At 48.8% G+C, this 27,071-nt stretch overlaps 11 protein-coding genes across 11 annotated transcripts; 7 read left to right on the forward strand and 4 right to left on the reverse strand.

Moving 5' to 3' along the window:
* The first annotated feature begins 160 nt into the window (after window positions 1–160).
* On the forward strand, window positions 161–2,735 carry GGI43DRAFT_415502 (uncharacterized protein). The gene is made up of 4 exons (XM_083207158.1): window positions 161–886; window positions 954–1,416; window positions 1,473–1,609; window positions 1,664–2,735. Exons 1-4 carry the CDS (start codon window positions 534–536, stop codon window positions 2,388–2,390), a joined length of 1,680 nt encoding a protein of 559 aa, XP_083056691.1. The 5' UTR covers window positions 161–533; the 3' UTR covers window positions 2,391–2,735.
* On the reverse strand, window positions 2,716–4,505 carry GGI43DRAFT_214732 (Homogentisate 1,2-dioxygenase). The gene is made up of 2 exons (XM_083200260.1): window positions 4,359–4,505; window positions 2,716–4,272 (listed from the first exon to the last, which is right to left on the reverse strand). Exons 1-2 carry the CDS (start codon window positions 4,424–4,426, stop codon window positions 2,934–2,936), a joined length of 1,407 nt encoding a protein of 468 aa, XP_083056692.1. The 5' UTR covers window positions 4,427–4,505; the 3' UTR covers window positions 2,716–2,933.
* Window positions 4,506–10,056: 5,551 nt separating this feature from the next.
* On the forward strand, window positions 10,057–11,162 carry GGI43DRAFT_415515 (uncharacterized protein). The gene is made up of 5 exons (XM_083207159.1): window positions 10,057–10,099; window positions 10,163–10,317; window positions 10,377–10,428; window positions 10,502–10,685; window positions 10,752–11,162. Exons 2-5 carry the CDS (start codon window positions 10,194–10,196, stop codon window positions 10,905–10,907), a joined length of 516 nt encoding a protein of 171 aa, XP_083056693.1. The 5' UTR covers window positions 10,057–10,099; window positions 10,163–10,193; the 3' UTR covers window positions 10,908–11,162.
* A 1,661-nt stretch (window positions 11,163–12,823) lies between these two features.
* Window positions 12,824–14,221, forward strand: GGI43DRAFT_387495 (uncharacterized protein; the record flags this gene model as incomplete). The annotated part of the gene is made up of 1 exon (XM_083203938.1): window positions 12,824–14,221. One exon carries the CDS (start codon window positions 12,824–12,826, stop codon window positions 14,219–14,221), a length of 1,398 nt encoding a protein of 465 aa, XP_083056694.1.
* Window positions 14,039–16,023, reverse strand: GGI43DRAFT_215565 (peptidase M24, structural domain-containing protein). Its single transcript, XM_083200263.1, has 2 exons — window positions 15,952–16,023; window positions 14,039–15,860 (listed from the first exon to the last, which is right to left on the reverse strand). The coding sequence occupies exon 2, from the start codon at window positions 15,841–15,843 to the stop codon at window positions 14,362–14,364; it is 1,482 nt and encodes a 493-aa protein (XP_083056695.1). The 5' UTR covers window positions 15,844–15,860; window positions 15,952–16,023; the 3' UTR covers window positions 14,039–14,361.
* Window positions 16,024–16,633: 610 nt separating this feature from the next.
* GGI43DRAFT_214773 (major facilitator superfamily domain-containing protein) lies at window positions 16,634–18,722 on the forward strand. The gene is made up of 3 exons (XM_083200261.1): window positions 16,634–17,161; window positions 17,228–18,202; window positions 18,315–18,722. The coding sequence occupies exons 1-3, from the start codon at window positions 16,914–16,916 to the stop codon at window positions 18,673–18,675; spliced, it is 1,584 nt and encodes a 527-aa protein (XP_083056696.1). The 5' UTR covers window positions 16,634–16,913; the 3' UTR covers window positions 18,676–18,722.
* A 370-nt stretch (window positions 18,723–19,092) lies between these two features.
* GGI43DRAFT_415527 (uncharacterized protein) lies at window positions 19,093–20,140 on the forward strand. Its single transcript, XM_083207160.1, has one exon. It carries the CDS (start codon window positions 19,242–19,244, stop codon window positions 20,070–20,072), a length of 831 nt encoding a protein of 276 aa, XP_083056697.1. The 5' UTR covers window positions 19,093–19,241; the 3' UTR covers window positions 20,073–20,140.
* A 634-nt stretch (window positions 20,141–20,774) lies between these two features.
* GGI43DRAFT_387499 (uncharacterized protein) lies at window positions 20,775–21,656 on the forward strand (the record flags this gene model as incomplete). Its single annotated transcript, XM_083203939.1, has 2 exons — window positions 20,775–21,512; window positions 21,573–21,656. The coding sequence occupies 2 exons, from the start codon at window positions 20,775–20,777 to the stop codon at window positions 21,654–21,656; spliced, it is 822 nt and encodes a 273-aa protein (XP_083056698.1).
* Window positions 21,657–22,202: 546 nt separating this feature from the next.
* Window positions 22,203–23,439, reverse strand: GGI43DRAFT_387500 (uncharacterized protein; the record flags this gene model as incomplete). Its single annotated transcript, XM_083203941.1, has 2 exons — window positions 22,203–23,027; window positions 23,116–23,439. 2 exons carry the CDS (start codon window positions 23,437–23,439, stop codon window positions 22,203–22,205), a joined length of 1,149 nt encoding a protein of 382 aa, XP_083056699.1.
* Window positions 23,440–24,205: 766 nt separating this feature from the next.
* On the forward strand, window positions 24,206–25,041 carry GGI43DRAFT_415531 (uncharacterized protein). The gene is made up of 3 exons (XM_083207161.1): window positions 24,206–24,791; window positions 24,859–24,931; window positions 24,990–25,041. The coding sequence occupies exons 1-3, from the start codon at window positions 24,663–24,665 to the stop codon at window positions 25,007–25,009; spliced, it is 222 nt and encodes a 73-aa protein (XP_083056700.1). The 5' UTR covers window positions 24,206–24,662; the 3' UTR covers window positions 25,010–25,041.
* Window positions 25,042–25,043: 2 nt separating this feature from the next.
* Window positions 25,044–26,333, reverse strand: GGI43DRAFT_415534 (uncharacterized protein). The gene is made up of 2 exons (XM_083207162.1): window positions 26,056–26,333; window positions 25,044–25,998 (listed from the first exon to the last, which is right to left on the reverse strand). The coding sequence occupies exons 1-2, from the start codon at window positions 26,130–26,132 to the stop codon at window positions 25,236–25,238; spliced, it is 840 nt and encodes a 279-aa protein (XP_083056701.1). The 5' UTR covers window positions 26,133–26,333; the 3' UTR covers window positions 25,044–25,235.
* Window positions 26,334–27,071: the final 738 nt, after the last annotated feature.

The raw sequence follows: 27,071 nt of genomic DNA on the forward strand, positions 1-27,071 counted from the left end.
GTGCTGGCACCATAGAGGGACTCTCACAGACCGCATGTAAGAATTTGGCGGTATTAGTAGTGAAGTCATCAAATAATGGGGAACCCCACCACTAAGAATGTAGCGGTACTTTGTGCAGGTACACTGTGACGTCCACATGTTGCCGCGCTGCCGAGGCTCTTTCGGTGCCTCCCCCAGCTTTACAATCGCTCCAGTAAATTCACTGGCGGCGGCTTCTGTAACTTTTTATCCATCTCGATACGAGTACCTGGCTTGGCGATAGCCTCATCGTGGGCTGTCTCTGGGGATACGCCAGGCGAACAGAACGAGATACAGGGAACCAGGGATTACGCGCAGTTGCTCCGCTGCCCCTTTGCATCGCGCCCTTGGGCAGCAACATATCTCCTACTGGTTGCGCCACAGGCTCGTGATAGAGGCCATCTTTACGGATGTAACTTGCCTCCAGAGATCTCGCTATAGACCCGGCGTCAGCGCCCAAGCTTCAGCTGCTGCCAGGCTTCAAAGCCTACGACATTAAAGCTGCTACGACGTCGATGTTCTCCGCCCCAATGGCATCGCCATCATCAGTACCGCCGTCTCCTGGCGGCAAAGTTGTCGCGTCGACCACCGGCTCTTCCGCAGGGCCAGACCCCATCCTGCGCAATGCCCTGCGATATACCATCTCGCCGCGCGAATATGCGGCCCTGCACAAATACGTCCTCTCCAAGTCGCGGGCGCTCCGTCGCGCGACGCCCAGTCCGAGCAGCGTGGAGAAGGCGCTGCAGCCGAGGAAGGGAGGCGACGATTACAATGCCAAAGCTGTGCGACATTCGCTGCGCGTGTTCACGGCGACGTGGATAGGCATGAAGGCGTGGGACGCAATCATGAGGAGGCTCGGGAACAAGGAGTAAGTATACTGCTGGCAAATTGAAATGGTAAATCACAAACGGCAGTACTGACGAACGAACTTCCAGACCAGGTGGTAGTGGCCAGAAGAAGCCGTTTTACAAGTCTCCAGCTCTGAGGCTGTCTCTCTCGCTGTCGACAATCTTATTTCTCTACCGTGTTCTGTTCCGCTTCCTCACCAGGCTGCGTGCCCATCTCTTGGATCCGCAGGCTGAGCCATTCCGGCTGCGCAACCCACGGACGACAGCAACGCTGACATCGCCCTTTGCGCCGGCCATTGGAGCCTCGCTTGCTGGTCTGGCTCTCGGCGCCTACCCATCGTCCCAGATGCGTGTTAGTATCGGCATCTATGCCATGTTCCGTGCTCTGGAATTTGGCTGGAACGTCTGCGAGAAGGAGGGCATGATATGGGGCATCAAGAACGGGAAGAATCGCGATCGACCTTGGTGGTTTGGTAGCTGGATGCTGCAGCCGTTTGCTTTTGGACAGCTGCTCCATGCTGCTGTCTTTGACCCTGACTGCTTCCCAACTGTATGTTTCTTCCCCTCTGATGAAATTTGCCTTGTTGCTAACAGTCTATCTATTAGTCCTTTGGAGATTGGATCTTTAAACATTCCAATACGTATCTGCCTCCACGGCCAGAAAACTATCCTACAGCCCTCAAATGGCCAAATCCTTCTCAAATCTTGGAGAATATCGCAGAGATGGCTCGGCTCAACTGGCCGTAAGTGGATTCTGATTCCTTGCTATTTGTATCGCACTGGACTGACATCTATAGACTTAACGTATCTCCCATTTTATTCCCCAACAAAGAAGTTCTTCCACCTTCACTTAGTGGTATATCACCACTAAGTTCACAGGCTCATCCGCTTATTACATCTCTCTCCTGTGCAACTCTTCATCCGACCGACCCATCTTGCTTGCGAACATACCTGACCTTCTGGCTCAACTCCTTCCCGACGATGACTCGCTTCTTCCTCATTTTCTACTCCGCCTTGACCATTGTCCCCAAGTTCCGGAACTTGTACAATTTCCCCTTCTCTACGATTCAGCGTATGATATCTCAAGTGCTGCGTCTCTCTACCTTTGCTACCGGTGCCATCTCCACAGCCTGGGCATCCCTTTGCTTTTTCCAGCAGTATCTTCCCCGTCACGTCCTTGCGACCCAGCGTATTTTCCTCGGAGGCTTCTTCGCGGGCATGTGGGCTTGGGTGGAGCGCCGCCACGGCCGCAGCGTCTTCTTGTACTCTGCCCGTGCTAGCGTCGACAGCCTGTGGAAGGTTGGTGTGAAGCGCCGCTGGTGGAAGGCGATGAAGGGCGGAGACGTCTGGGTGTTTGTCCTTGCTTTGGCGATTTCGGGTGTTGTGTATGAACGAGATGCCAGGGCCATTCGAGAGGGCCAGTGGCGGAAGGGCATTAGCTGGCTGCGGGGTGAAGGATGGAAAGACTGGGCTTTGGAAGAGGATGGTGAGGAAGAGGATGAGGAGAAGGAGAAGGATGAGTAGAGGATGAAGAGAGAAAAGAAGAGCATATTGGGGCGAGATGTTGTCTTGAGGGTGGGTTGATATCATGGCGAAGGCGATGTGTACGATTTGAAGGAGTTGTAACGTATTGGCGTTGGAAGGTGAATTCGGCTGCGATATAATTAGGAAGGCCGGCGGTTTGCTATATTTAGGTCTCATGTTAGAAAGATACATGTAGACGGGGCGTTGTCAATATGCGAGTTTCTTTTGTCGCATGAGATGTTGAGCTGGTACATGTCTGACTGCGCTTGAATGCTCCATGGGCTTTCTATACATGGAATTATAAGATGGAAGTTGTCATGCAATAAAAAAAATTCATCATAAAAATTTAAGATTTCAGTTTGTCTCATTCTAGTGATCGCTAATATCCTACAAAAACTACCAAAAATAAATACACACACCATTGCTCGTCATCCACCTCAAACCATAAGTTATAGGTCGTTACAAGGATTTATCAGGAGAGAGCGGTATGGACTCCCTTCTTTTTATTCTTTTTTTCTTTCATTTTCTTTCATTTTTCCTTTTTTAGTTGGCGAGATGGCTTCTCACCTCCTTATCAGCCGGCTTCGCCCAGTGTGTCTTGACACCTCCCCAGCTCTCCTCGCTGTAGCCCTCCTGGACCTTCTTGCATGTCCGCAGTCCCCATTCAGTCACACCGACCATGAGGCTGCTCTCAAACATGAAGGCACAACTGCCAGCACCGACCTTTACCGGTGTCAGCTGAGCGTTGCGTGCGCCCTCGTAGCTCTCAGCATCTGGGCCGTGGCCGCTCATGACGTTGTGCAAGCTGGCACCGCCGGGCACAAAGCCACCAGCACCACCGCGCTTAGCATCGTAGCCACCGCAGATGAGGCCCATGAACTCGCTCATGGTGTTGCGGTGGTACCAGGGCGGGCGGAAGGTGTCCTCGCCGACCAACCAGCGCGGTGGGAAGATGACGAAGTCGGCCACAGCGGTTCCCACGATGGGCGACGGCGCCGAGAGAACTGTGAAGATGGACGGGTCTGGGTGGTCGTAGGAGATGGAGCCGATGGTGTTGAAGCGACCCAGGTCGTACTTGTAGGGGTAGTAGTTGCCCTGCCAGGCGACGACGTCAAAGGGCGTGTGGGCCTGGCGAGTCTGGAAGAGCGAGTTGTTCATCTTGACGGTGATGTTGAACGAGTTGCTGCCCTCGGAAGCAGTTGCGCCAAAGTCCTCGCTGAATTGAGCCACGGGCGCCTGGAAGTCGCGCGCGTTGGCCAGGCCGTTGGAGCCAATGGGGCCCAGCTCTGGGAGAATGAAGTGGCCCTGATACAGCTCCAGCGCATAACCTCTGGCTGGGCCTGAGCCGAGCTGCACGTTGTACTTGACGCCGCGGGGGATGACGGCAATCTCCATGGGTCGCACCAGCAGCCAGCCAAACTCGGTGCGGATGTTGAGATCGCCTTCTTGAGCAACGATCAGGAGGTCGCCGTCGGCCGAGTAGAAGGCCGAGTTGGCGTCCATGCTCTTGCCGGCGGCGTAGACGAGCATGCCCAGACCTTGCTTCTGGGTTGCATCGCCGGCGCCGGCCACGAGTCTCATGCCAGACACAAAGTCCAGATCGTGCGCCTCATTGTGGTCGAAGGGGTCCCATCGCAGCTGGTTGGGGATGTAGCGCAGCTTGGAGGTGTCGGCGCCCTCTTGTTCGGCACGAGACGGCTCGGGGGAGGGCTGGTAGGGCGGGTGGGCGCATGAGGGCAGGATGCGATATAGCCAAGTCTGCTTGTTCTCGTGGCGGGGGGCTGTGAAGGCGGTTCCGGAGAGCTTCTCTGCGTAGAGGCCGTAGGGGGGCTTTTGGGGGGAGTTTTGGGCGATGGGGAGGGCGCCGTCGACGGCTTCGGATCTGGAGTGTAGTTGTCAGTATTACTGGAGTGGAGCTTCACGATGAATGATTGCGATTCTTCTTGTTCGCAAGGCAGTAAAACATACTCTAAGTGGTTATCGAATCCATTCTGGTACTTGTACAGCTCCTTCGTAGCAAAATCTGTAGCAGGCATGTTGAACAATTGTCTATTCAGTATCTGTTGGAGTAAAAGCAATTCCAATCAATTCACCAAGACAGCTAGCTTTCTGAACAAACACAGGAAGAAGTGTGAAGAAATTGAGCCGAAGTATCATTTATATCAGACAAATTACATAAAAAAAGCTAAAAAATGCTAGGCAAACACAAAGACACCACCACTGCCGAACATACACACCAATATTGTCGGCATATTTTTCCAACCTGATGACGATGTCGCGCTGCTTTTGCGCAATGACAAGCACCGAAAAGAGCTGTTCTGGAGCTTTGCGCCACGGTTGGGGTTTCCGGTTCCGATTCCGCCCCGAATCCGACGGTTTCTATCGGATTTTGGTGGTATGAAATGGTAAAAATGGTAACTGAGAGAAAGATGACAAAAATATGCCTGCAATAGCCTGGCTATAGTTGACATTCAAATGCACAATTTTTTGTGTCGCTTCCACTCCCGTCGATAATCGACAAAACCCCGCTCTTCCCCGCGTCTCCATATCCGGAACCGTTCCGTTGAGAGCTGCGGGCTGGCTAAAGCCGAGAGCAGCCCCGGCTTAGCTCAGCGAGCTTATTGCCCGTTTGGCGTGATATCGTGGTATGACAACAGCTTATGGGATTGGCTTTAATCGGAATGGATTGTTGTGCATGGCTCTATTTGGGTACACTGAACCATATGTTTAAGATTGTATTCCGTGCCTGAATAAAGATGGCATGTGCACACAGGCATTACAGACCATTTCTAACGATAGCTCTAGCAAGATTGTTTTCGATTCTATTGACGTAGCTGCATTAATACATTTTATCTATATGAACGAATCCGAGCCAGTATATTATCAAGTCATAGCCAGCAAATCTCTATTCTATTAACTCTATCCCATTTTCCTGTGACGGACTCTCTGATACATCGACGCTCAAACTCCACGTTTCAGAACTGGCTTGTATACAGGAGTAAAAGAGGGCAAGGATGGTGTGTATCAAGTCTGCGTTGTTAAAAACAGCATTCAGACTTTATAAAAATCCATTTGATTGACTAGTTGAGCCTTGAGAATAGAGCATTGTTGGCAGTGTCTTCTACTCTATTCCTTTTGAAGAGGAGCTAGATCTGCTGAGGCTGTCAAAATTAGCAAAGTGATCCACTGCGGTGTGCGAGCGACAGCCCTACGAGATCAAACTAACCAATTTGGTATAGGAAATTGCATTTTGTAAGATTCGTATGTAGATATTCATTCAAGTAGCCAATTGGTTTTTCAACAATGTATGAAACCGCGGACAAAGCTTGAGGCAGTGCCTTGATGGGAACTGGCATTCCAATCACCGCACCGACTCAAGTTTGTCCGTGGTTTCATCCATTGTTGAAAAAACCAATTGGCTATAGAATTGATAGATGTTGATATTATACAAACAAGAAAAATTTTACGGCGCTCAGCGTGCTACTCTCTCGTTTATATAGATGGTGAAGACGCTGGCAGGCCTCTGGCTATGAATTTGTTGGGGATGCGTGCATATGAGCGATGTAGCAGTGCTGCACAAGGCAGCTAGCACATATATTAAAATGACATGGCGCCGCCTAAGAGGTCCAACTCGGCTGTTCAGGCCTGTCTTTGTGTTGCATGCGCCATGCATGAGCATTTGATGGGCTTGTTCATAGCCAATGGCGTGGTTTCGGTGTATAAATCGGTCCTTCTATTCTCTTCGGATTGGTAGATTTACAATCTGGCCTCATCTTACGAAATAGCAATTACAGTACGGTGCATATTGAATTGATTAAAATGGAAACATTTGCGATGCACTTTCTCCTGTAAAGGTGAAATGTGTTGCAAGATGTTTGGGTCAAGGTGTTGCCACTGTCGCATCAGATAGACTAACTGCTACCATCTTTACATTAGCATTATAACCTCGGACGCCGGGAAGGCTACCCGACTAATGTTGAACGAATGAAATCTGAGCAGTTCATCTCATGCAAAGGATTCATCATATTATTTTTCCATTTTCACGAAAAGCTACAGTTTGTTTAGCTTCCAGTGTGCTTGAGATGCGTCGGTGTTGAATTCCTTCCATTTTGTGTAGACCTCAGTTCCATCCACAATACTATCCCCTTCATTCCCATTTCCTCCTTGACCAAGCCCACATGAGTGATCCATCCTCACATACTGATTCCCGTAGCCAAATACCACCCATTCCTCTGTCGGTCGAATTCGGCGCCGTTGCCTCTTATTCAGAAGGTCAGAGAACCAGCAGTGGAAATATTGGTTGCTTAAGCCGCCTCACTCTTATTGCTTCCAATATCCTTGATTCCATTCCTAAAGGATATATTAGATGGAAATTCTCGGGAAATAAACATACAGGGAGTAGAAAATTCACAATGACTCACCCTACTCTCAATATATCGATGCGCATTCACGCCCTTTCCTTTGTTTCCCTTCCATCGTACATCTTCACAATTAGTTTCTTGCCTTCCAGTGCATGCCTCCATATGATTCAGATCTCCAATTACCTAGCGCTTTTCACTTAAAATCTATTTCTATCATTGCTTCTTATAACCGCAGGCGCTGCGGCATTTCGATGCGTGGCGGTGCTTCACTGTAGCGACCTCTGTAGCGACCTGTTCGTTATTTGCTGCATCCAAGGACCATGGCGATTTAATATCCAGCCCAACATGGTGTTCCCCCGCTGCCGTCAATTTCATAGGCGATAAAAAATAAAGGATATAGAACAGATTTTATATAGCGAAATGAAAAGAGCAAAAAGAATCTGAAAAGAAGAAGGGTCAAACAATATTGTGATTCTCGTTCGCTGGGTCGCGGGGTAAAATCAGGCAATTCCGTGGTGGTAGAGGAGTGTGTACTAGGTATGCAGTTCGCAGGCTATCGTAGAGGGAGATTCCGGCGTATGCTTCGATATTCATCGTGATAAAAAGAAGAAAGAAAGAAGAAAGAAAGAAGGGAAGGAGGAAGAAGGAAGGAAAGAAGGACGGAAGGAAGACAAAAGACAGAAAAATCCTTGAGACGAAAAAACCATTTGAGAGCTAGTTATTATCGAAATCAATCATTCCAGACGGAGATTCGGTGGGAAATCTTATTCATAACTCGTGAAATGGCCGGTAGAGTCTGATGTAGCGGCGACGCAGCATTGTCAGCGGCTTTTTTGTAGGCAACCATGTAACAGTAAAGTCCAATATCAACATTCTAGGGCGTCATACAACGTTTTCTAGAGCAGGTAAAGTGTAATTCCATCCGGTTCATTGGACGCATGTATCACTTCGATCTTTGTGCGGAGCATCTTCAGGGACTGATTTCACGAAACCGGCGGGTTTTCTTCATGGAAGGGGTCGATATAGGGCATTGAAGGTATTGTGAAGTCGGGCGCAAGAACTACGGTAAGTAAATGCAGCAATGTCGTAATTTCATTTCCTCATGTTCTTCGATTCCCGTTTGAGACGTATAATTCTTCATAGGCTTCCGGGCTTGTATCGCCGAGCTTGGTTTGTACGTATTCTTTGATCGGACACTCTCAATTCGTAGGTATTCTTAATTCGACATGGTAAAAAAAAACATCTTTGGCTGTCATGAGACATCGAGACCAGGTAATGTGAGTTGCGAAAGGCCTAGAATCGTCTACGGCCTGCGGTTCTTGCGTCGTCGGAGCAATGTCTAGGCTATTAATCAGTCATATGAACATCGCTATCCGCTTATGTCGCAGGCGTGCTGTGGACCGCCAGGACATCGCCGACCTCCACCTCGGGGGACACCCAGTCATGCATGGTATTGCCAGTTCACGAGAAACACAACAAAGACAGTTTGATGACGAAATTAACGCAGAAAACACGCATAAATGATGCTATTCGGAGCGACTCGGTATTGCGTCTCAATCGACTGAAAACCGGTGTGTGCGGTGGCAAGATTGCAAAGTTACAGGGTAGCTGACGCTCGGTTCATCTCGTCCGTAAGCACGAAGAAATCGCGGGCAAAGTCGCTAAAGGGTTCACAGCGAATTGTGTTGCTATCGCGGAGCATAACGGCATAATCACGGTTCAAGTTCGAGAGTAACAATTGGTCGTCATCGGAATATTGGGTAAACGGCGATTTTGATCACTTCAAACATTAGTATGCTATACTGGTAGGTATGCGTACTGGAGAAAATAAGCAGTAGAGGAAGGTTTCGGGTCGCCCCCATCTTCGCCCTTTGCGTCTATCTAGTAATACTATGAGGATAATAATGCGCTTGGTTTATTGTGCTTTTAGATTCTCGTAACGAGAACTGCGAGTTTCGGATTGACTCTCGAAATCGGATCGCAGGGGCAGTCATAAGTGCGAGGTTTCACTTTGCGGCGGTCTTTATCAATTGAATATGCTATCCGGATTGAGGCACGGGTCGTCATGACGATGCGTTCAAGTTATATTCGCTCTTGTTTCGGCTCAATGGGGCGGTGCGTCTTCACCCGTGGCCTGTACGTGTGCTGACCTCTGGCGGCAAAACATGCGATGCATCGTGCTATAAGGCCCACAGCGGGGCTCGGTGTACAGCCCGAGAGTCCCGCAGTAGAGCCATTGTCCATTACGGGGCCGTCCGTACGAGTATGTTGGTCGTGTGAGAGGGACGATTCATCGATAGATGCTTGATATTGGGATCAAAACGACACGCAAATATTGCACGATGAGCAGATGAACAGGAAGAGTTGGACAGATGCCAGATGCCGGGTGGCGAGGCCATTTTGGCTGCGTGGTCCAGCCCCCTAACACGAGACTCGTCTCCTCCTCTTCAGCCGGTGCGGAGTAAAGGGATGCTTGCGTTCGTTTGGCTTGCACTGGTCTGTCCCCTGACCTCAGACAGCCAATCATCAGATCATTCCTCATCTAAGCCTAGACGAGTAGTAAATGGCTGCTGCAGCACAGTCCGCAAACGACTCGGTTGGGGGACTCGGCCAATGCCATTGGACGGGGTATACGGGATGGAGGGCACAGTACGTCACTTATTCGAGACATGGTAAGGTTCAGAGGTACCGGATACCTTGGATCGAGCAGAGTGGGCGCGCTGCCTTCAAGTACCCGATCCACCCGGAGAGATCGGCCGGTGAGGGGCAAGGGGCGCTCTAGTCACATTGGATGCTCGTTCACCCATTCGCATCCCCAATCACACGGCACCGGCTGCTCAGCAAACGCAGAAAAAGCATGCGAAAAAACAGCTTTTTCATCAGCTGAAACTCGATGCACGGCAATTCCCAACACTTTTGCCCTGCGCAATGTCTTTTTTTTCATCAACCGGCACTCGCAGCGCAGTGGGGCGCTTCCCCAGATTCTTCCCCGGATTCTGGTGGATTTAGTGCAGGACCGCCGCGCTAAGCCTAATCGGGTACCACAGTGACCTGCACGCAGCCAGCATCGCCAGCCAGTGGTATCATTGTCACGCGATCCGCTCGCATTCCCAGACTGGGAGAAGGAAGGCACTTACCCCGCCCGGGCTGCGTAAGGGGCAGCGGCGATGCTCTCTCCTGCTCTCGGAAGCGAGTGTGACGGTGCCTAGCAAGCCAAGCAAGCCTAGGTCCTGCCGGCCTTTATGAAGCCACTCTTTCCCCTCTCTCCAAACCTCCTTCTCTTTCTCTCCTCCCTTCTTTCTATCATCACATTCATCTTCATCTATCTCGTCTTCTTTCTTCAAACAGGTAAACTCATCTGCTTCCCTGTGACGCCGTTGCATTGCATCATCTCACACGAGACTCTCGCAGCTCTAGGATCTCTTCTGATCCCACAACCATCATGTCTGAACCTCTCACCAAGGTCGATTCTGCCGTCCAAGGCCTGTCATCATCACCGCCCAAAGAAAAGGGCCACAGGAGAACAAGCTCCAGTGCGGCTGGTGTCATGACAATTAACGAAATCAGTGAGTAGCCTCATCGTTGTCACCACTGCTGATGACCGATTGCTTACACTGTCGAACAGATGAAAGCCATGCACCTCTGAAGCTGGCTTTGGAGACACAGCAGACGGCCTGGTATGTTCGCACTGTCCGATTGAGGATTAAACCATCCCCTGTTCTGTAACATCAACTAACAGGTATCCCACAGGAAAATAAATCAACGGCCCAAGGATCTTGATAATGATCAACTGCTTACGGTTTCCCTAACAACACCGCCTATCAAGAGCATAACATTAAAATTCCCGCATGGCAAGGAAGTCGTGGCACGAAACATGAAGGGCCTGACAATAGGCGACGCAATGTCAGCCATTTACAAGGCAAACAAGAACAGAGTAAGCTCTTGACACTTGAACATGTTTTTTTATTCTGGCTTCGTCGCTAACAATACATGTCTGCAGGCTGATGATGAGCTGGATAACCCATACCTGAAGGGTTTCGCATGGGAAGAAGGCGTAAACTACTTTGAAGTCCACCTGCAAAGCCAACCCGCAACAGGCATGTCAAGCAGTGGCGGTGGCAAGAAGAAGAAGAAGAACAAGGACGCTGACGAGTAAATACCCATCCACCCATCCTAATATCTGTTCCAATAGTTCCTTCAATTGTTTTTTTGTTTGGCTTCGCTTAGTTCGGTGCGAGTCGGCGCCCGGGATATTGCAACTAGATGTTGTTGGTCGGGTTATGATGATGCGATTGCTGGATGCATTGCTTATTATGGCAATTACTTTCATGAAAGGAGTGCACGCACTCTTAATGTATAACTTGAAATCTTTTATCACAATTGACCAGGTTTTTACCTGATATTACTTTGATTCTACTTTGCATGTGTTTATGAATTGTGACCAGTAGTCTCTTTGGAGGTAGATTTGATACCAATAATCCCTTGGGGTAGACTTGATGTATAACTTTCTGTGAGTTCTTCTCATGTGAGCTCTTTTGGTCAAGCCAGCTTCCCCTCTTCTCTCGACGATTGATGCGGGGTTGGAGAGCGATCGTCGGAAGTATATTAGTAGCACGGCAGCAGCCACATTGACGCCTTTGATGCACATCTCCAGGGACGGTCCAATGGAGGGAAAGAATTGCGCCGCCGATGAGCGTTTGGCGGTATGAAATCTCCAATCCCCTTTTATTCGGAATGAACTTACTATTATTAACTAAGATACTTTTCTCGTGCCGCAGATTCCGCTATACCTTGTTTTGTGGAAGATGATGCCAGCTCAGTAGGGTCAACGCATATATGGATCCTCTCTGTTTGTGAGACAGCTACTGCATGGCTACTTTTACAGCGCCAAAACGAACGCCATTTCGCCTCCTGTACCCGAGACGGAGATGAGTCTTGATATTAATACTCCGTAGTATATTGGAAAAGCGAGCGAAGCGATATCCTCAGGCATCTATGCCACCTCATTGCGATGAAAAAGTGGATGATCCGAGTCTTTGTGGGTGATCGCCATTGTGGTTGATTATTCGCCGCAGTCCAATAATCCCCCCACTGAGGGCATAAATCGAATTGAGGCCAAAGGGGGGAGAAAAAGCAATATTATATAGTTTGACAGGTAAGGTTTTAATTATAGCCCCCTAAAAGGAGAATTGGTCATACTAATCGCTGATATAAGTAGGTGCATTATCATGGCAGCTGTACCCGGCGTGGTTCTCGACTGGCGTGGTACGTAACCGCCTCATACACCGGGTCAGCCACCCACTCGCTGTTTTCGCATTCGCCTTTTTCAGCTCGGATTCCAGGTCAGCATTCGCAAGCAGATGATTCGTGCTTTTTTGCCTCAGTCAAGCATCGTAATCTGAACAAATGTTGGTTTCGAATGGATTACCTGGTCTGGCGCGGGTCCTTGCTCCCGAGACGCGCAGCTTTTGCGGCGACATCCTAGCCAGCGGGAAAAAAGCTCCATCAAATATGCTTACGAAATGAAAAGGGTCCATGAGTCGTGGACTCGTTTCGCCTTTTTACGCAGAACAAAAAGTTCCAAAATCAATAGCATGTCTCGGCTTTATGTTGTTCCTGGTATGGAAGAAGTTGTAAATAATACCGTGAGAGCAAAGACAATAGCAGACTGTGTGGCAAGCCGGTAGCCGCATTTTACTCAGTTGGGAAATGGGACGCGCAATGCTTTCGACAGCTTGCAACGTCAGCTACGCAACGCTTTTCTTTGCCTGCTCAGCGTAAGGTGGCCCCCAAAAATCGCAAACATTTTTTTAAACCCACATCTTATAAATAAAATGGCGGCAGGAATTTTATTGGACCAGATTTGCGTGGAAGAGGATTCTGGATCAACTTTCTCTTATATGAAGGGGATTGGTCAAGCTTAAATGTTCAGCTTCTTATCCCTGTGGTGATCCCCGTCCATTACCTTATTTTATATCGCATGCACGATACATATATGGGGAGTATCGTGTAAATACCACTATATCCTATCATCCGCACTCATCCCATCTTCTCCTCTAGCCATGATCAGACATGCCACCTCCGCCTGGCTGTCCTGAAACCCTTAGGATACCAGGGACAGGCTTTGCCAACCCTCTGCCCTCTGCGCCAATCAAGCCGCCGATACCACCATTCCCGAACAATTTCAGACAAGAAGCGAGGAACATCGAGGTCCAGCTACCACCCCTGGTTGCGGGGGCTCTGGTTGCCGCTTTTGCCAAGGCCCTGGCCGACGGGTTGAGCAACGCGCTGCTCAGCCACTACTACTTCCCGGACAGGAGGATACAAGTCAACCTCGATCGAGTGCTCGACCGTCTCATATCTGTATTTGTCAGGCAGCTGTGGGACGAGCTCTTCTTATTCTATCACGATCCTGACCACGGCGGTTCTGGTCCACAGCTATCTCGCCAGGTCAACTTACTATTTGATGGACCGATCCGCCAACTCGTCCTTGTGTTGAATGGCCCTGAGACGGCCAGATGTATCCTTGACAAGTTTGGCCCGGGTTTGTCGAAGAGACCATTGACTTGGTCGACTAACACCAAAGGCATTGACTTCCCGCTGGCTTTACAACTCCTGTGTAGCTTCTGGCATCGAGAATTTTCCAGCCAGTCGCCGGGAGGAAACCCGGATGAGATTGCACGTGCACTTCATACACTTGTAACAACGGGGAATGCCGCCAAAAATCTCATCAATGAGATGAAAAGAGTGCTTCTATCCCCACATTTTGTTCAGATCCACTTTGCTGAGACGGCCATTTGGGATATCGTGCTGAGAAGACCTGGTCCTCCGCCACCAGATGGCTTTCACATTGTTCAGCTCAAGTACGAATGCCAGCTGTTTGATACACAGGGAAATTTTGAAGATCTTTCCCATGGCCGCTTGGGGTCTTTACCTGTAGTGACAGGTACTTCTACCGAGCATAATTGCACAACTATATCGGAATACATTGAGAAGCAGTGGCCGAAATGTGGATCGATCATCCTGCGCTGTATAGAGGAAGCACATAAAAATGCAATATCCTCACTCCTGCAAGGCGATGATTTTTCTGGAATGTCGTTTTGGGACGGCAGCGATGGAAAGGGCGCACATTGCCCTGGCCTGAGATTCATTCATATCGAGACTGAGGGCTCATATATTAGAATGAGCGTGAGCGCATGGATGCATACCCTGATTGAAGTATTTCAACAAATGTCCTGGTTTTGCGCGGCTTTGAGCACTTCGCCATTCCCAGGATCAGTAGCGGAGAGCACAACAGAAGTGTCAAATTGGACATACCTGGACGGCAATGTCTACATCGACTGCAGTCTGAATCACAGTCCCATCTTGGAAGGCGAAAGCTTGCCGTGGCTGCAGTACCTGCCGCGTACTGTAATTGCGAGCGGCTTCCCTTTACATGAAGGATCGCCAGACGCATTGATGACAATGTGAATATTGCATAGCGTTGTTGTTGTTGTTGTTGACAAAGCATCACCTGGTACAAAGAAGTTGTGGGAGAAAAGTATGGTATAAACATCTAGACAGGAAGTTTAATGATACCCCTTTTGCATGTATTTTGTTATTTTTGTTTTTCAAGGTTCATATAGTCCTCTTGCTCGCTGGCCAGTGAGGAGCTCTGCCTCGCCGTCCTCTTTAACTAAGTAGATATCTTCATGCCTAACACCAAATTTACCTTCCAAATAGATTCCTGGCTCGTTGGTGAATGTCATTCCAGGCTGGAGTAGCGTAGCAGTGTTCCACTTGTTTAGATATGGAGACTCGTGAGCCTTGATACCAATGCCATGTCCGAGGCGGTGCGTGAATCCGTATCCATAACCAGCATCTTCAATGATCGTTCGCGCAGCAATGTCAACGCTGGCGGCGGTGTTATTAGATTTCATGGCTCCAGCTGCGGCCGTTTGCGCTTCCAAGACTATTTGCCAGACTTTCTCCTTTTCAGCTCGAAGAGGATCAGCGTGTCTTCTGTGAGATGGTGGAGCATCAATCAAGAAGCTACGGCATATATCGGACGAGTAGCCAAGGTAATGGGCGCCAACGTCAATGACAATCATGGAATCGTACGTGAGCTTCTTGCCACCGGTGACGAATCCGCCATGCGGCAAGGCGCCGTGCTCCTCGAAGAGGACAATGTTGAAGAAGAGGCTAAATCCAATGGAGAGCATCGTGTTGTCCAGAATGGAAGTGACTTCGTTCTCTGTGAGGCCCGGCACGAGACACGGACGCATGGCACGCACGGCGGCCACAGTGCCGGTGTTGACGGCCCGGAGGAGCTTGACTTCTGCGGCGGACTTTTGCTGTCTTACGAGCTCGGCTTCGGGGGTGAGGCCGACGGTGTGGAAGCCTTCAGCGTCGAGGCCACGGACGATGAAGTCGCGCATCTCTTCGTCTACCATGAGCGTTGGAGACTCAATGTCTTTGAAGAGTCTTGACTCGAGGAGCGTGGTGTAAGGGTTCCAATGCTCTTCCCAAATGACAATGTCCAGCTCCGCCTCATGAGACGGGATGCCCAGCATGCGAACGCGGCCTTCTTCAAAGTGCGGCGAAAGAAAGGCGGTCTTCGCAGAGACTTTGCCATCATTTGGTGAAATCTGCGGCATGATGAGCATGAGGAAGGGCCGCTCTTCGGGCTCCCATGGTTCCCAGTCGACCTGAGAGATGTTGCCGTAGTACTGGAACGTGTAGCCCGGCTCAAGGACAAAGGCGTCTACTTTGTTGCGGGCGAGGGCTTGTGCTAGACGGTCTCGGCGCTGAAGAAATTCATCTGCTTGGATGGGCTGCGCGTTGTCTAAGAAAGAGAGGTCTGATTTGAAGTTGTCAATGGAGCATTTTTGGACTTTGGCGACGTTTGGGCGGTGGCTGTGGCCGCAGAGTGATAGCAGAGATGTGTTATTATAAAGAAGAAACGCTCCAAGGAAGAAGAGTGTTGTGAAAAATGAGATGCGGAATCGTGATCTTGAGGAAATGCGCTGGCGCCTTGGTGTTTCTATTGTCGGCAGCGATGTTATTGGAAGGGCTGTGCCCTTTTCGCCGTTGATGGGCTGGTAGTAATACATGATGTCTTATTGCTACTCTGACACCAAGAAGACAACAGCGATAAACCTCATTGATAAGAATCAGGTTCAAGTCTATCGTAAGATTTCATTTACCCGGCGTATACGCACTTAATGTCTTGGCTGCCGTACCCGAGAGTAGTGTCTTGAACTAAAAGATCGCGAAGCTCCCAATAGAGGTATGATTATCTCGGGGAACTTGTTATCCACTTGATTTGACTCGGCAGCTTATAGCTGTTATCTAACAAGCCAATCGCAATGACGTATCCCTGTTACCGCGTATTTAGCGTTGAGCAATGATAGGTCAAAGTTGAAGTTCGATACCGTTTAATGTGGGATTTCCTACGCGGGGGAGGATTTAGTACGAGTGCCGGCATCATGCACGGGAATAAATAATAGCTGTTTAGTTCGCTTCTGCTACTAACATACGATAAAAAAGGTCGCAGTCGCATGGTAGCATCGCTTTAGCATCGCTTTAACTTTTATCAGGCGCCCTATCATGTCTATCTGTTCTTGAAACGAAGATCATCAAAGTGCGGGGAATCGGTTCCATCTCTAAATGCAGCTACGGATCGGCGAACTGGTTTAGGAAAGCATTCATAACGTCCCCCCGTTTAAATCAGAAGTTGGCCGCCTCCATATCCTTAGGAAATACGGTCTGGTATGGAGAATATTATTTAATTTATGAATAATCATAATAGAGCTGAACCATTAGAAACAGTTGAATAATCTTGGCCAACGCTAGTAACCTCTAGCTATCATCGCTCGATGAGAGATGTCACCCTAAAGTGCTATCTCGACAAGCGAGCAGCCATGTTCTTACGCCGATCCCTCCTACTTAACCGGATAGCGTATCTGGATGAAGATGCCCTGTATGTTACATTAAGGAGAATTCAGTATGTAAAAGTTAGAATAGGGTAAAAAAGAAAGATAAGTGCATGTAACCCTACATGCACTCCTCCATTTCACGACCCCTCTTCATGTAAGTCATATCTCACGTGGGTATAGATCAACGCAAAACCCGCGTAAAAATATTCCTGTTTCTTCAGCTCATTTGTTACCAAATTATCGCCATGGCTGTGGGTTCAAAGGAAGACGAGGCTTCAAAGCCGGAAACGTCTCCTCCGAGTGTTATGGTTGAGACTGTTGGCAAATCTGAGACTATAGAAACAGTCAAAGATGAGACGCAAGTCGAAAAGAGCAAAGATGGTGCCGACGTTGAGACCGGCAGTGTAGCCGAGTCCGTCAAAGGATACTATAGCAAGCTCTCCGTCTGGCTGATGGTTCTCTTCTCAGGTCTGGCAATTGGATCAGATGGCTAGTAAGACACATTTTATCGTCTATTCGCAGTTCATAAGGACTCACCATTCATTGTTCATTCATATAGCAATGCTGCCGTGATAGGCAACGTCGAGCTTCTCCTCGGCGTCATCTACCCCGACGACCTGACCAACTCCATCTACTCGCGCCTTAGCAACGCTTTCCTCATCGGCATGATCATCGGTATGCTCTTCTTCGGCGTCATTGTCGACCAGCTCGGACGCAAGACTGGCGCCGTGGCCACAACAATTCTGCTCGTCCTCGGCATCGCCATGTCGGCTGCTGCCAACGGCACGTCTCCGAAGGGTCTCTTCTGGATGCTCATCGTCGCCCGGGGCGTTGCCGGGGTTGGTGCCGGAGGTGAATATCCAGTGTCTGGTGCTGGTGCTGTTGAAGCTACTGATGAGAGCGGTGCATATCGCAAGCGCCGCGGCTTCATGTTCGCCATGCTGGCTGATCTTTCTTCTGACCTTGGCTATGTATGGGGTGGACTGGTGCCTCTGCTGTTGCTGCTTTGCGTCGGGCAGAGAGAGGACAAATACGAAATTGTGTGGCGGACGTCTTTTGCTCTTGGAGCGATTCCTCCACTGGGTATCTTTTGGTTCCGGATGCGCATGGCTGTTGCTACGGCCTATCGTAAATCTTCCATGAGAAAGCAGAGGGTCCCGTACTGGTTGGCGTTGAAGCGATACTATCGGCCACTGATTGGATCTGCCGCCAGTTGGTTCCTGTATAATTGGATTTCCATTCCTTTTGGAATCTTCAGCTCAACCATCATCAGCCGAGTCAACACGGAGCAGAGCCTTGTTAAGTCTCTTGGATGGGGCGTCCTTATCAACTGCTTCTACGTGCCTGGCCCCTTTTTGGGCGGCTATCTGTCTGATAAGATTGGGAGGCGACAGACAATGGCGCTCGGTTTCTCACTACAGGCCATACTTGGATTTATTATTGGAGGTGCAATTGGTCCTATCCAGACTGTATTTCCTCTTTTTGTAGTGCTGTATGGAATATTTTTAACCCTTGGTGAAGTGGGACCTGGAAGGTATGATGAATCTTGTTTGATGCATTAGATTAACTCCAACTTCGTGCCCTTGTCATTCTATAAACCCACCCTCTAGTAATATCCTACGAATCTATTGCTAACTGTATTATAGTACTGTCGTCCTGACCGCATCCGAATGTTTCCCCACCTCCATTCGTGGCCAGATGATGGGATTAATAAGTGCCTGCAGCAAAGCCGGCGCCGCCATTGGTACTCAAGTCTTCACGGCAATCCTCAACAAGTACGCCAGCAACCCGGACAAGGGAAATCAAGTAGCATTTCTTATTGGGTCTGCATTTGCCGTACTCGGTGCCCTCGTGGCCTTTTTCGTCATCCCTGACGTGTCCCGCAGATTGGAAGACGATGACGCGGCGTGGAAGGTGTACTTGGCTGATCACGGGTGGGAGGCCACGTGGGGGGACAAAGAGACCAAAGATCCTACGGGAGTGATTTTGGATCGTCAAGCGGATTGAGAGTTGGTGTATGGGGTTTGGACTGCTTTGTGACTTGGGGGCTGGCTGCAACAGAGATACAGACAGATAGCTACTCGGTAGAAGAATGGACGTCTATATTAAATAGCCCAGTTCAAGTTCTGCGCCCACATAGTCATTATAAAATAAGTGTTCACTGCATATGAGGTATTGGCGAGCACTTCTTTCTAATTTGTAGGCTAGATTAAGACGTGATTGAATGAACTTTGTCTAGACGAAAGCAAATATTCCACATTATAATAACAGGTAATACGACTTTTGACAAATATAGTTGCAGGAACTGCTACCCCTACATTGATACTTTGTTGATATCACAGAAATCTATTTAGCCTATGAATTAATAATTAAGTGCATGATATTTCCAGTGCATTTGTAGTGTATATCATATCTCTTCACCATGTTGAATCTCAGCAGGTATCCACCATATACCCTGCATTGCAACCCGGATATGAATTTGGCCGTAATCCGCAATTAGAGTCATGAGCTGTTTATGTTAAAATAATCCCCCTTTTCCCAGTAAGAAACCGACAGACAAGCGTATACCAAATATGCCCGTCGACGTATCGCCCCCGGAGCTTATCACATTGTGGGAATCTATTCCCAAACACCTGCGCCTTAGCGAATCCTATACGTTCGACGCCCTATCCCAGTCCATCGCTTCCCTTGTTGCAAAAGCCCAACAATGCTCACAATGTGCACACAAGAATGAGCTGGCCGATGCGTTTGGGGGAATTCAGACTGCCAATAATTTACTGCAAGAATTACTAGAGGTTACCCGCCAACAGGCCAGGCAGTCTGAGGAAGGATTTAGAGGGAATATGCCCGAACCTTTTACCGGAGATGCCTCTGACTACCCACGATGGAAATCTGATATAAAGAACTGGTCTATTATGAACGAAGCCGCACCAGGGAACTCGGTCGCTGCTGCTGTCTTGATCAACATGTCTGGCTGCGCTAAACAATGGGCAATATCTAAGGAGCCTCGCCAGTACTCAATAATCGATGGTGCCCCCGCCTCTGCTGCTGCTACAATAAAAGCGATTTTTGATGACATGGATGAAGTGTTCATCGATCGGAGAAGAGTTATGGAAGAATACCTAAATGCTCGTCAGGGAACTAGACGAGCTTTTGAATACAATCTCTATTACTTAAATACCACCCTTGACCTTGGCTGGAACCCTGACACGAGGACTTTTGACTATGTTAAGTCTTTGCGCGATGATCTCCGTGAGCGAGTACTGGATTGGCAGCAGGAGAAGCGCTCGGAAGGAGAGCCAGAGGGTACTTTAAAAGATTACATGCGAGCGGCTGCCCGCTTGGATGCCTTTACCCCAGCTCCCCAAAAAACTCGCAAGCGGAAGAGTAACCAAGGTATATAAGGAGCTGGAAGGCGATATAAGAGAGTTATAGCAAGATTAGCAAAGAGAGCGTTGCTTTAGTCCCTAATTCTAAATCTTTTCGGTATTTCATTAAAGAGCCAACTCAAAAATTATAAATATCCTGCCGAGTCGTACATTCTTCTTTCGTGTATGAAGTGGCAGTGATCCTTTTTGATGCATTGTCGAACTAGTGAATCTGGAGGACTGCGGTGTAACTGTCAAGGAAGTGATACCCATATATATATGTCTTCTGCAAGCCGAGCTGCATGGTGATAGCTACGGGCTTCCGTATTTAAGTATTCCTATCTATTTAGAAATCTATGCACATTTATTCTATTCAAATTATTAAAGCAAAGGAGTTAAATCTTCTGCAAACGGCTGGCCTTACCCACCAGACACTTCTGCTCACTTCTAGTTCACTTTCAATTCACCCTGTTTAAGGCTATAGAAAAAGTATTGTGCGTATTTAAAAACAAAATCTTTCAGACGAAAATCAGACAACCTGTAGTATGGCAACATTTCTTTTTTTATTTCCCCCATCCCTACTAATTTTCTTTTTGGATTCTTGCAGCATACAGCAAACACCGCCTTCACTTGCTCACCAACCTTGCGTTGAATTGTGTCAACAACCCTCCAGAAGCACCCTATTTTTTTTTGTTGAAAATATCTTCACACATTTGCTTGTCCCATTAGCAAAATACCATGTCCTCAACTGCTTTTCGTCGAAGTGCCACTCTCAATCTAGAGTCTGATCAAGCGACACAGCCCTCTTCACCACCAACCGAGCCGCCAAGCAATGAGAGCAATGATTCTTTCTTCAGCGACGAGGCCATGCGCTCGCTATTGAATCCCTCTCCACCCAGCCAATACCCCCTATCTCACCAGGTGCTGAATCTAGAACGGAGAGAGCGTGAAGCACAACTCAAGTGTGAGCGCCTTGAAGAGAAGTGTCGCGAGCTCAGCTTGGCCTTGGACCGCATGGCAAAAGAAAAACATGAAATGGAGGCTAGCTACGAGGCAAGATGCCAGCTCGCCGAAGTAAAAGCGATTGCTGTCAACAAACAGTTGAAGAAGGAAAGAGACAAAGTTGAAGAGCTCAACGGGAAGAACGAGAATCTCATCACCGACCTCGCCGCCGCGTCTGAAAAGAACACGTTCACGGAAAAGATGCTCGAGGAAAAGACTCATGAATCATACATATTTCGCTGCGCCTACCGAGTAGTCTTCAAATGCAGCCTTTCCATCAAAGAGAAAAGCACTATCCGCGGTGTGCTCACCCGCGTGATTAACCGTCGCCGGGCTGAGAGACGCAAAGAGATTGAGGCTCAAGCGAACCGAGATCGAAATCAGAACGATGAGGAACGACAGCTGGATTCTTCTACGCTTGAATCTTCTTCCAACCTCGCCGCTGTCACTGAAGCAGCTGACTCAAATTCGAGGGTGAGCTTGCTAAGCCCGCTCTCTTTTTGGGAAAGGAACAGGCAGCTAAAGAGGATACAGAGACGTTATAAGCAAGTATCTAGTGATTCGGATGACGAAATGCCTCTGTTCGATGTCCGCAAGAAGAGGGCTAAAAAAGCCTGAGACCATGTCGCCTGGTGAGGAGGCATTGTTTGCTGGTTGAGGGGTTTTTTGTTCTAAGAATTTGCTATCAGTTTGATCTGTCTGTGCTTGATCTGGGATTGGCGATTTAAATTCATTGGCATGGCATAGTGATTTTTTTGTTCTTTTTGTTTCAGTGGCATTGGAAAATTGTTGAGGAACTTTATGAGTGATGGTTCATAAGTCATTAGTTCTTGATAGTGAAAGCTAGAGCGCTCACTCTATCTATATCAAGCTATATAATTTGTTTCTGTAACGAAAAAGCAAAGAAAGATATGAAATAAGCTAGCTGCAAGAGCTTTTAGTCTTTTTTTATGTTGCCTCCAATAAGGTACTCAGTGAAGCGGAAGGGAAAGAAAGAGAAAATCAACAAAAAACAGTTTTGAGAACCAACTCATAGTCTCGCTAGTAACTCCAGAACGCCATTAAGTATTTTCCTTTGTGTTAATATAGCCCAAGTCTTGTATACCATACCCATCCGCTTGCCAAACAAAGAAAATGGTAAACCTAGCCGATTATGTTCGATAATTACCGCTGGCTGTCATTTCCCGATCGTCCACTGGCGGCGCTCTCGCCAACCTTTACCTCTTCGTCAGGAACGCCGATGCTGACTCCTCCAGCCAAGCTCGTCGAGCTTTGCATAGCGCGCTCGCGGTCTCGACCATGGCCATGGCCGTAAATGCTCTCTCGGGGGCCCGCAATACTAACGCCGCCACCCGGAGCCACGCTTGCGCTAGCTGTAGTGCTCGCGCTGTCACTTCTATTCCGGCTTGCATCGCTCGACCGCCTCTCGCGGACGACTCTTTCAAGCTCTCGGATACGTCTCTTAAGCGCCTCATTCTCCTTCTTTGCATTATCCAGCTCCTGTCGATAAAAGGCCGTCTCCTCGTATCGCAACGTCGCAGGCATCAGCCCAGGGCTCATCTGATCGCCCAAAACGGAGCTGCCAGGAGTAGCCACGACAGAGCTCATCATGATGGAATTATTAGCAGCAGCCGGGATCCTCTGTTGATGAAAGTAGTTTGACGGGTCTATAGAGCTGGGTGGTGCCGGCGATCCTGTCTGGCTTCGACGCGAAGCACTGCTATTCTGCCGCGAGAGCGATGCGGGGTGGGATGGCCGGGCTCGAGCGTCGTACGAGGAAACAAAGCTGGGGAAAGTCTGAGAAGTAGAGGAAGAGGTTCTGTGGTGGCGGCGCGAGGTAGGAATCGAGAATCCAGAGCCAGACAAGAGTGAGGACTCGACAATAGGATCATGGGAAGAGGTAGCATTGGACGTCGAAGAGGTATTGGAAACTACAGACGCATTGTGGGCGGCCCGAAGCAGAGAAAGTTCACGGGTCAGACGATTCACCTGTCGATGGTCAGTCGATAGTCGCGCGACGGGTGTATCACAGAACAAGGCATGTGAATTACACCGAGGGTTCAAGGCTCATCCTTACCACTGCCTCTTGCTCCTTTTCCAACTGCATATGAAGCTCAGAAGCCGTCAGCGGTCTTGGGTGACGCAGAGGACCCGGGCCTGGCCCGACTGCAGCATCTGATGGAGGACCCATGGGCGACTGTGGCGGCGGGAATCCGGGAGACGGCAAGGCCTGCGAGGGGACCTGTTGATTCACGGCGGCCTGGTTGGACGGCAGGATATTCACAGACGACTGAGTCGAAGGCGGCGATGATGGGGTTGGCAGGTTGGCAGACTGGCGGCGAGAATGTGTGCCGCTTGCCAGGACGTGAGGCGAAGGGGGCACTGAGTTCAGATCTGGCATCTTTCCTATCTTGTACAAAAGCACAGCTACACCCTTTTTCTGCTGTGTCCTCTGTTATATAGCGAGTTAATCTCGTGTAAATGCGTCGTTCGGATCTCGTCTTCCGGGCGGCGGTGGCTGATGCGAGACAGGCTGCTGCTGCGGCACGAAGAGGAGAGAGAAGAGTCACCGGCCAAAACGAGATTGAAGATGCGGTGTGTCGCAGTTGGTCGAGACAAGGTTGAGACAAGAGAAGTTGGGATCCATCTGGATTCGGCGGTACGACGAAGAAGGGCCCCCTTCGGTCAGTCTTAGGTGCGGGGTGAGTGGGCATATGGTGGGAATGGCCGCCGCGGGCACTAAAAAGTTACCCGATAAGTCCGCTAAAGTACTGCTCTCGGCAGGTGCTTGGCGGTGCTTAGGGGGCTTGCTGGTGCCTGCGCGCAAGTGGACGGTGGCTGTCGACGGCTTAAACATCTAGGTGGCCGCAGTGACACACAAGTAAGGTAGTATAAGCTCCATAGTGATGTAGTACATGTATTCAAAATTCTTCCACATCTGAGAAAAGTACATGTATTCAATTCAGATGCAAAGTACCCCGAAACAGTCATGTAGCATTGATCCAGCCGGGTTTCGCCACCAGGGTTTAGAAATGTACATGCATTCACCTAGGAGATTGTCTCTAATAACATGGAGCAAGTCTCTCCCTGATTACGAACTGAGACATATTGCCCCATAAAGGGTCTACTCGAGCATCTATAGTACCTAATAATAGAAAATATCAATTATTCTACCAGCTATTATGAGGTAATGGGCGATCTCCAACTTGTTAAACTACAAGTAGTAATTGCACAATGAAGCGGCGTAATCTCATAATTGCTGCAATACTCCGTGCTAACAAGATTCAGGTACGTAGAATAGCCGTTAAGAAGATAGAGGCTAAGGGGTAGAAGAGGCGAAGAAAAGCTCCAATTAACCCAAATCTACACCTCTATCTGTAGAAAAGCTCCATTATTAGTTTAATCAATTTCCTAAGATTCGCTATCTTATCGGGTTATCTGAGTTGTTGTGCGACATCAACATGATGCAATGGCTCGTCTATGATGAGGGCGCTGACGTCAACACCAGCTACTTAAACAAAGCACTCAATTCAGCTCTACTTAAGAAATCTATCGTCGTCGCAAAGTTTAAATTTTCTCACACAATTTTTATTCTAAATCAATCAAGCACAATCCAAAGTCATCATGCCTGAAGGTCATCAATCTCCTCCTCCTGAGCGCCAGACCGGCCGCCAGCTAGGCGAACCCACTGGATCCGGAAAGGCAACAGGTCTTAGCAAACCCAACGAGCAAGATCCCAAGCATCAACTCGATGTAAGCGAGAATTAATAGATTTATTTCACCGTGCATTAGCAGCTTCTAACTGAAACTTCATTCGCAGTGTCTCACGTCGAACCCCAAAGGGCCAATGGACGATGCACTTGAGCACAAGTTTTCCAAGGGCGAAGGAAACTGTGAGTGCTTAACTGAGGTTGCTCGAATCAATAAATTCGCCACTAATCACAATCGTAGGGACTCCGCTCAATTCTTAGGAAACTATCTGGTTAAAGGAACAGAAAAGAGAGATTGGCATTTGTACAATATTCATTTCATAGCATCAACTATTTGCGTCGCTAAACTATCCCACACCCGTTGAATTTAATCCGTAAAACTCATATCAGGAACCATCTGAACTCAGGACAACAAGAACAAATAATTTCAACTTGTAACATCATGAAGGAACCATTTCGTACAACACGTTAAGCTACTCTAATCACCTTAACCGGTCTTGGAATCAGTAGTAGATGTTCCAGCAGTAGCAGCAGCAAAGGATGCATCACTAGGAGCAGCAGGAGCTGCAGGCTTCTCCTCAGCAGGCTTCTCCTCAGCAGGCGTCTCCTTCGGCTTCTCAGCCTCCTTGCCAAAGACTCTTTCCAAGCCAGCAGCCTTGTATGCGCTGCCATGCTCTTCCGTCTTCAAGTCAGCAAGTCGTCGCGCCTCGCTGTGGATATCCTGCACCTGTCTCGAGCCTTCAATGTAGAACTGGGCAATCTTCTTGCCAGTAGGGGTGTTGCTGGCCTTCTCAAAGTAGGTGCTCAGGCCGCCAAAGAAGTTACCGGCACGCTGAGAAATGCCGTAGGTCTGGTCAGTTGTTCTAGCGCGGTCGGTAGCCTGGTACTTCTTGTCCATTTCCTGGATCTTGTTGAGGAACTTTGATGAGATGCCGTGCTTTTGGTCCAACTCGATGGCGCGCTGGAGCGCTGCGTCGCCAACGACGTAGCCGTGCGCAAGGTACTCGGCAAGGATTCGAGAGCGGGGCTTCATCTCCTGGGTAATCTCGTCGTTGTTGTTGCCCTGTCGAGCGAAGTGAGAGCCATCATCTTCAACATCGCCGGTGGCGCTGGCGACTGTAATGTGGTTGGGGCCCAGTTGTGTGTTGTTCAGGAGAAGCGCTGTCTTCATAGCAGTCTCCTTTTCGAAAGTGACCTCTGCGCTTTTCGTCTCGCCCTCGGCGGTGAGTTTGATATCGGTGATTCTGCCGCTATGAAAATGTTAGCTCAGGTCCAAAGTGGCCAAAAGTAGCGGGAAGGACACAAACCAGAAGCTAAAGAAGTCCTTGACTTCAGCATCGCCTGTTGCGGCGGCAATGTTCTTGACGTGGACGGTAGTAGTCATTTTGGCTTAGGGGAGATAGGAGAGTTGGATGGATAGTTGGATGCAAGAGTTTTGGAAATCCCAACAGAATTGGAGAGAAGCGGCGTGGCGATTTATATAACGCGTTTGCTTGAGTGACAAGATCGTGACTTCAGAGGGAGCCCGTCGCGCAATTTAGCTATCGTAACACCTCCTGACAAGCTCGCTGGCCTTGTTTGAGGGGTGTAGGCGGGGCAATCTTGCGACGTCATCATGAAGAAGGGGTGAGGCTAATGCGGTATGTGGCGGTGCTATCTGCGCTAGAGTCTCCACAGACATCGCCGTGGCTCAGCATAGCTACATGGATGACGTTTTGATCTGGTTGAGACATGTGAAAGCTCGAGTCATGATGAATTTCGGCGATGACATTCCATAGACATTTGTGCAGTAGGAGAATATCGTGGAGTAGGGTGGAGAAGATAAGATAGCACCTCTACAAGAGAGCGTCGCAATCCAAGCTTAATCTCAGCCACGAGCCACGATCAGCCTCTTGGCAAGCCACCTGCGTCCAAACGTTGAGTGTACAGCAGTTTAGCTTTTAAAATCCATGTTCCTGGCTCATTTCTTAAACTCGTTTGGTACGTGCGTGTCAATGCGAACCAATCAGTTTTGGGTATCCCGGTATGTTAGCTATCCAATAATTTCTGCTTTGAGCACAACTATCGCCATCTCTTGGCGTTTCTCAGTGTCTTGTAAAACCCTTTTTTTTTTCTGTAAAGCTTAATATGCTTTGCATAGGGCTTTAAAATATAAAAATGTTAACTCTTATATCGACTCCATTATAATATTAAACTCATTCTGTATTGGACCGCAGCCTTTTGCATATGAGCCAGTGGCAGCTCCTATAGCAAGGGCGATATTACATGTAAGCTTCGTGTTTGCAGCTGAAATTGACTGAAATGTATTAGCTCATAAACCAGA

The sequence above is a fragment of the Trichoderma evansii genome, assembly GCF_050947405.1.
Source record: "Trichoderma evansii strain SZMC 28006 chromosome Unknown GGI43scaffold_25, whole genome shotgun sequence".
Lineage (NCBI taxonomy): Eukaryota > Fungi > Ascomycota > Sordariomycetes > Hypocreales > Hypocreaceae > Trichoderma > Trichoderma evansii.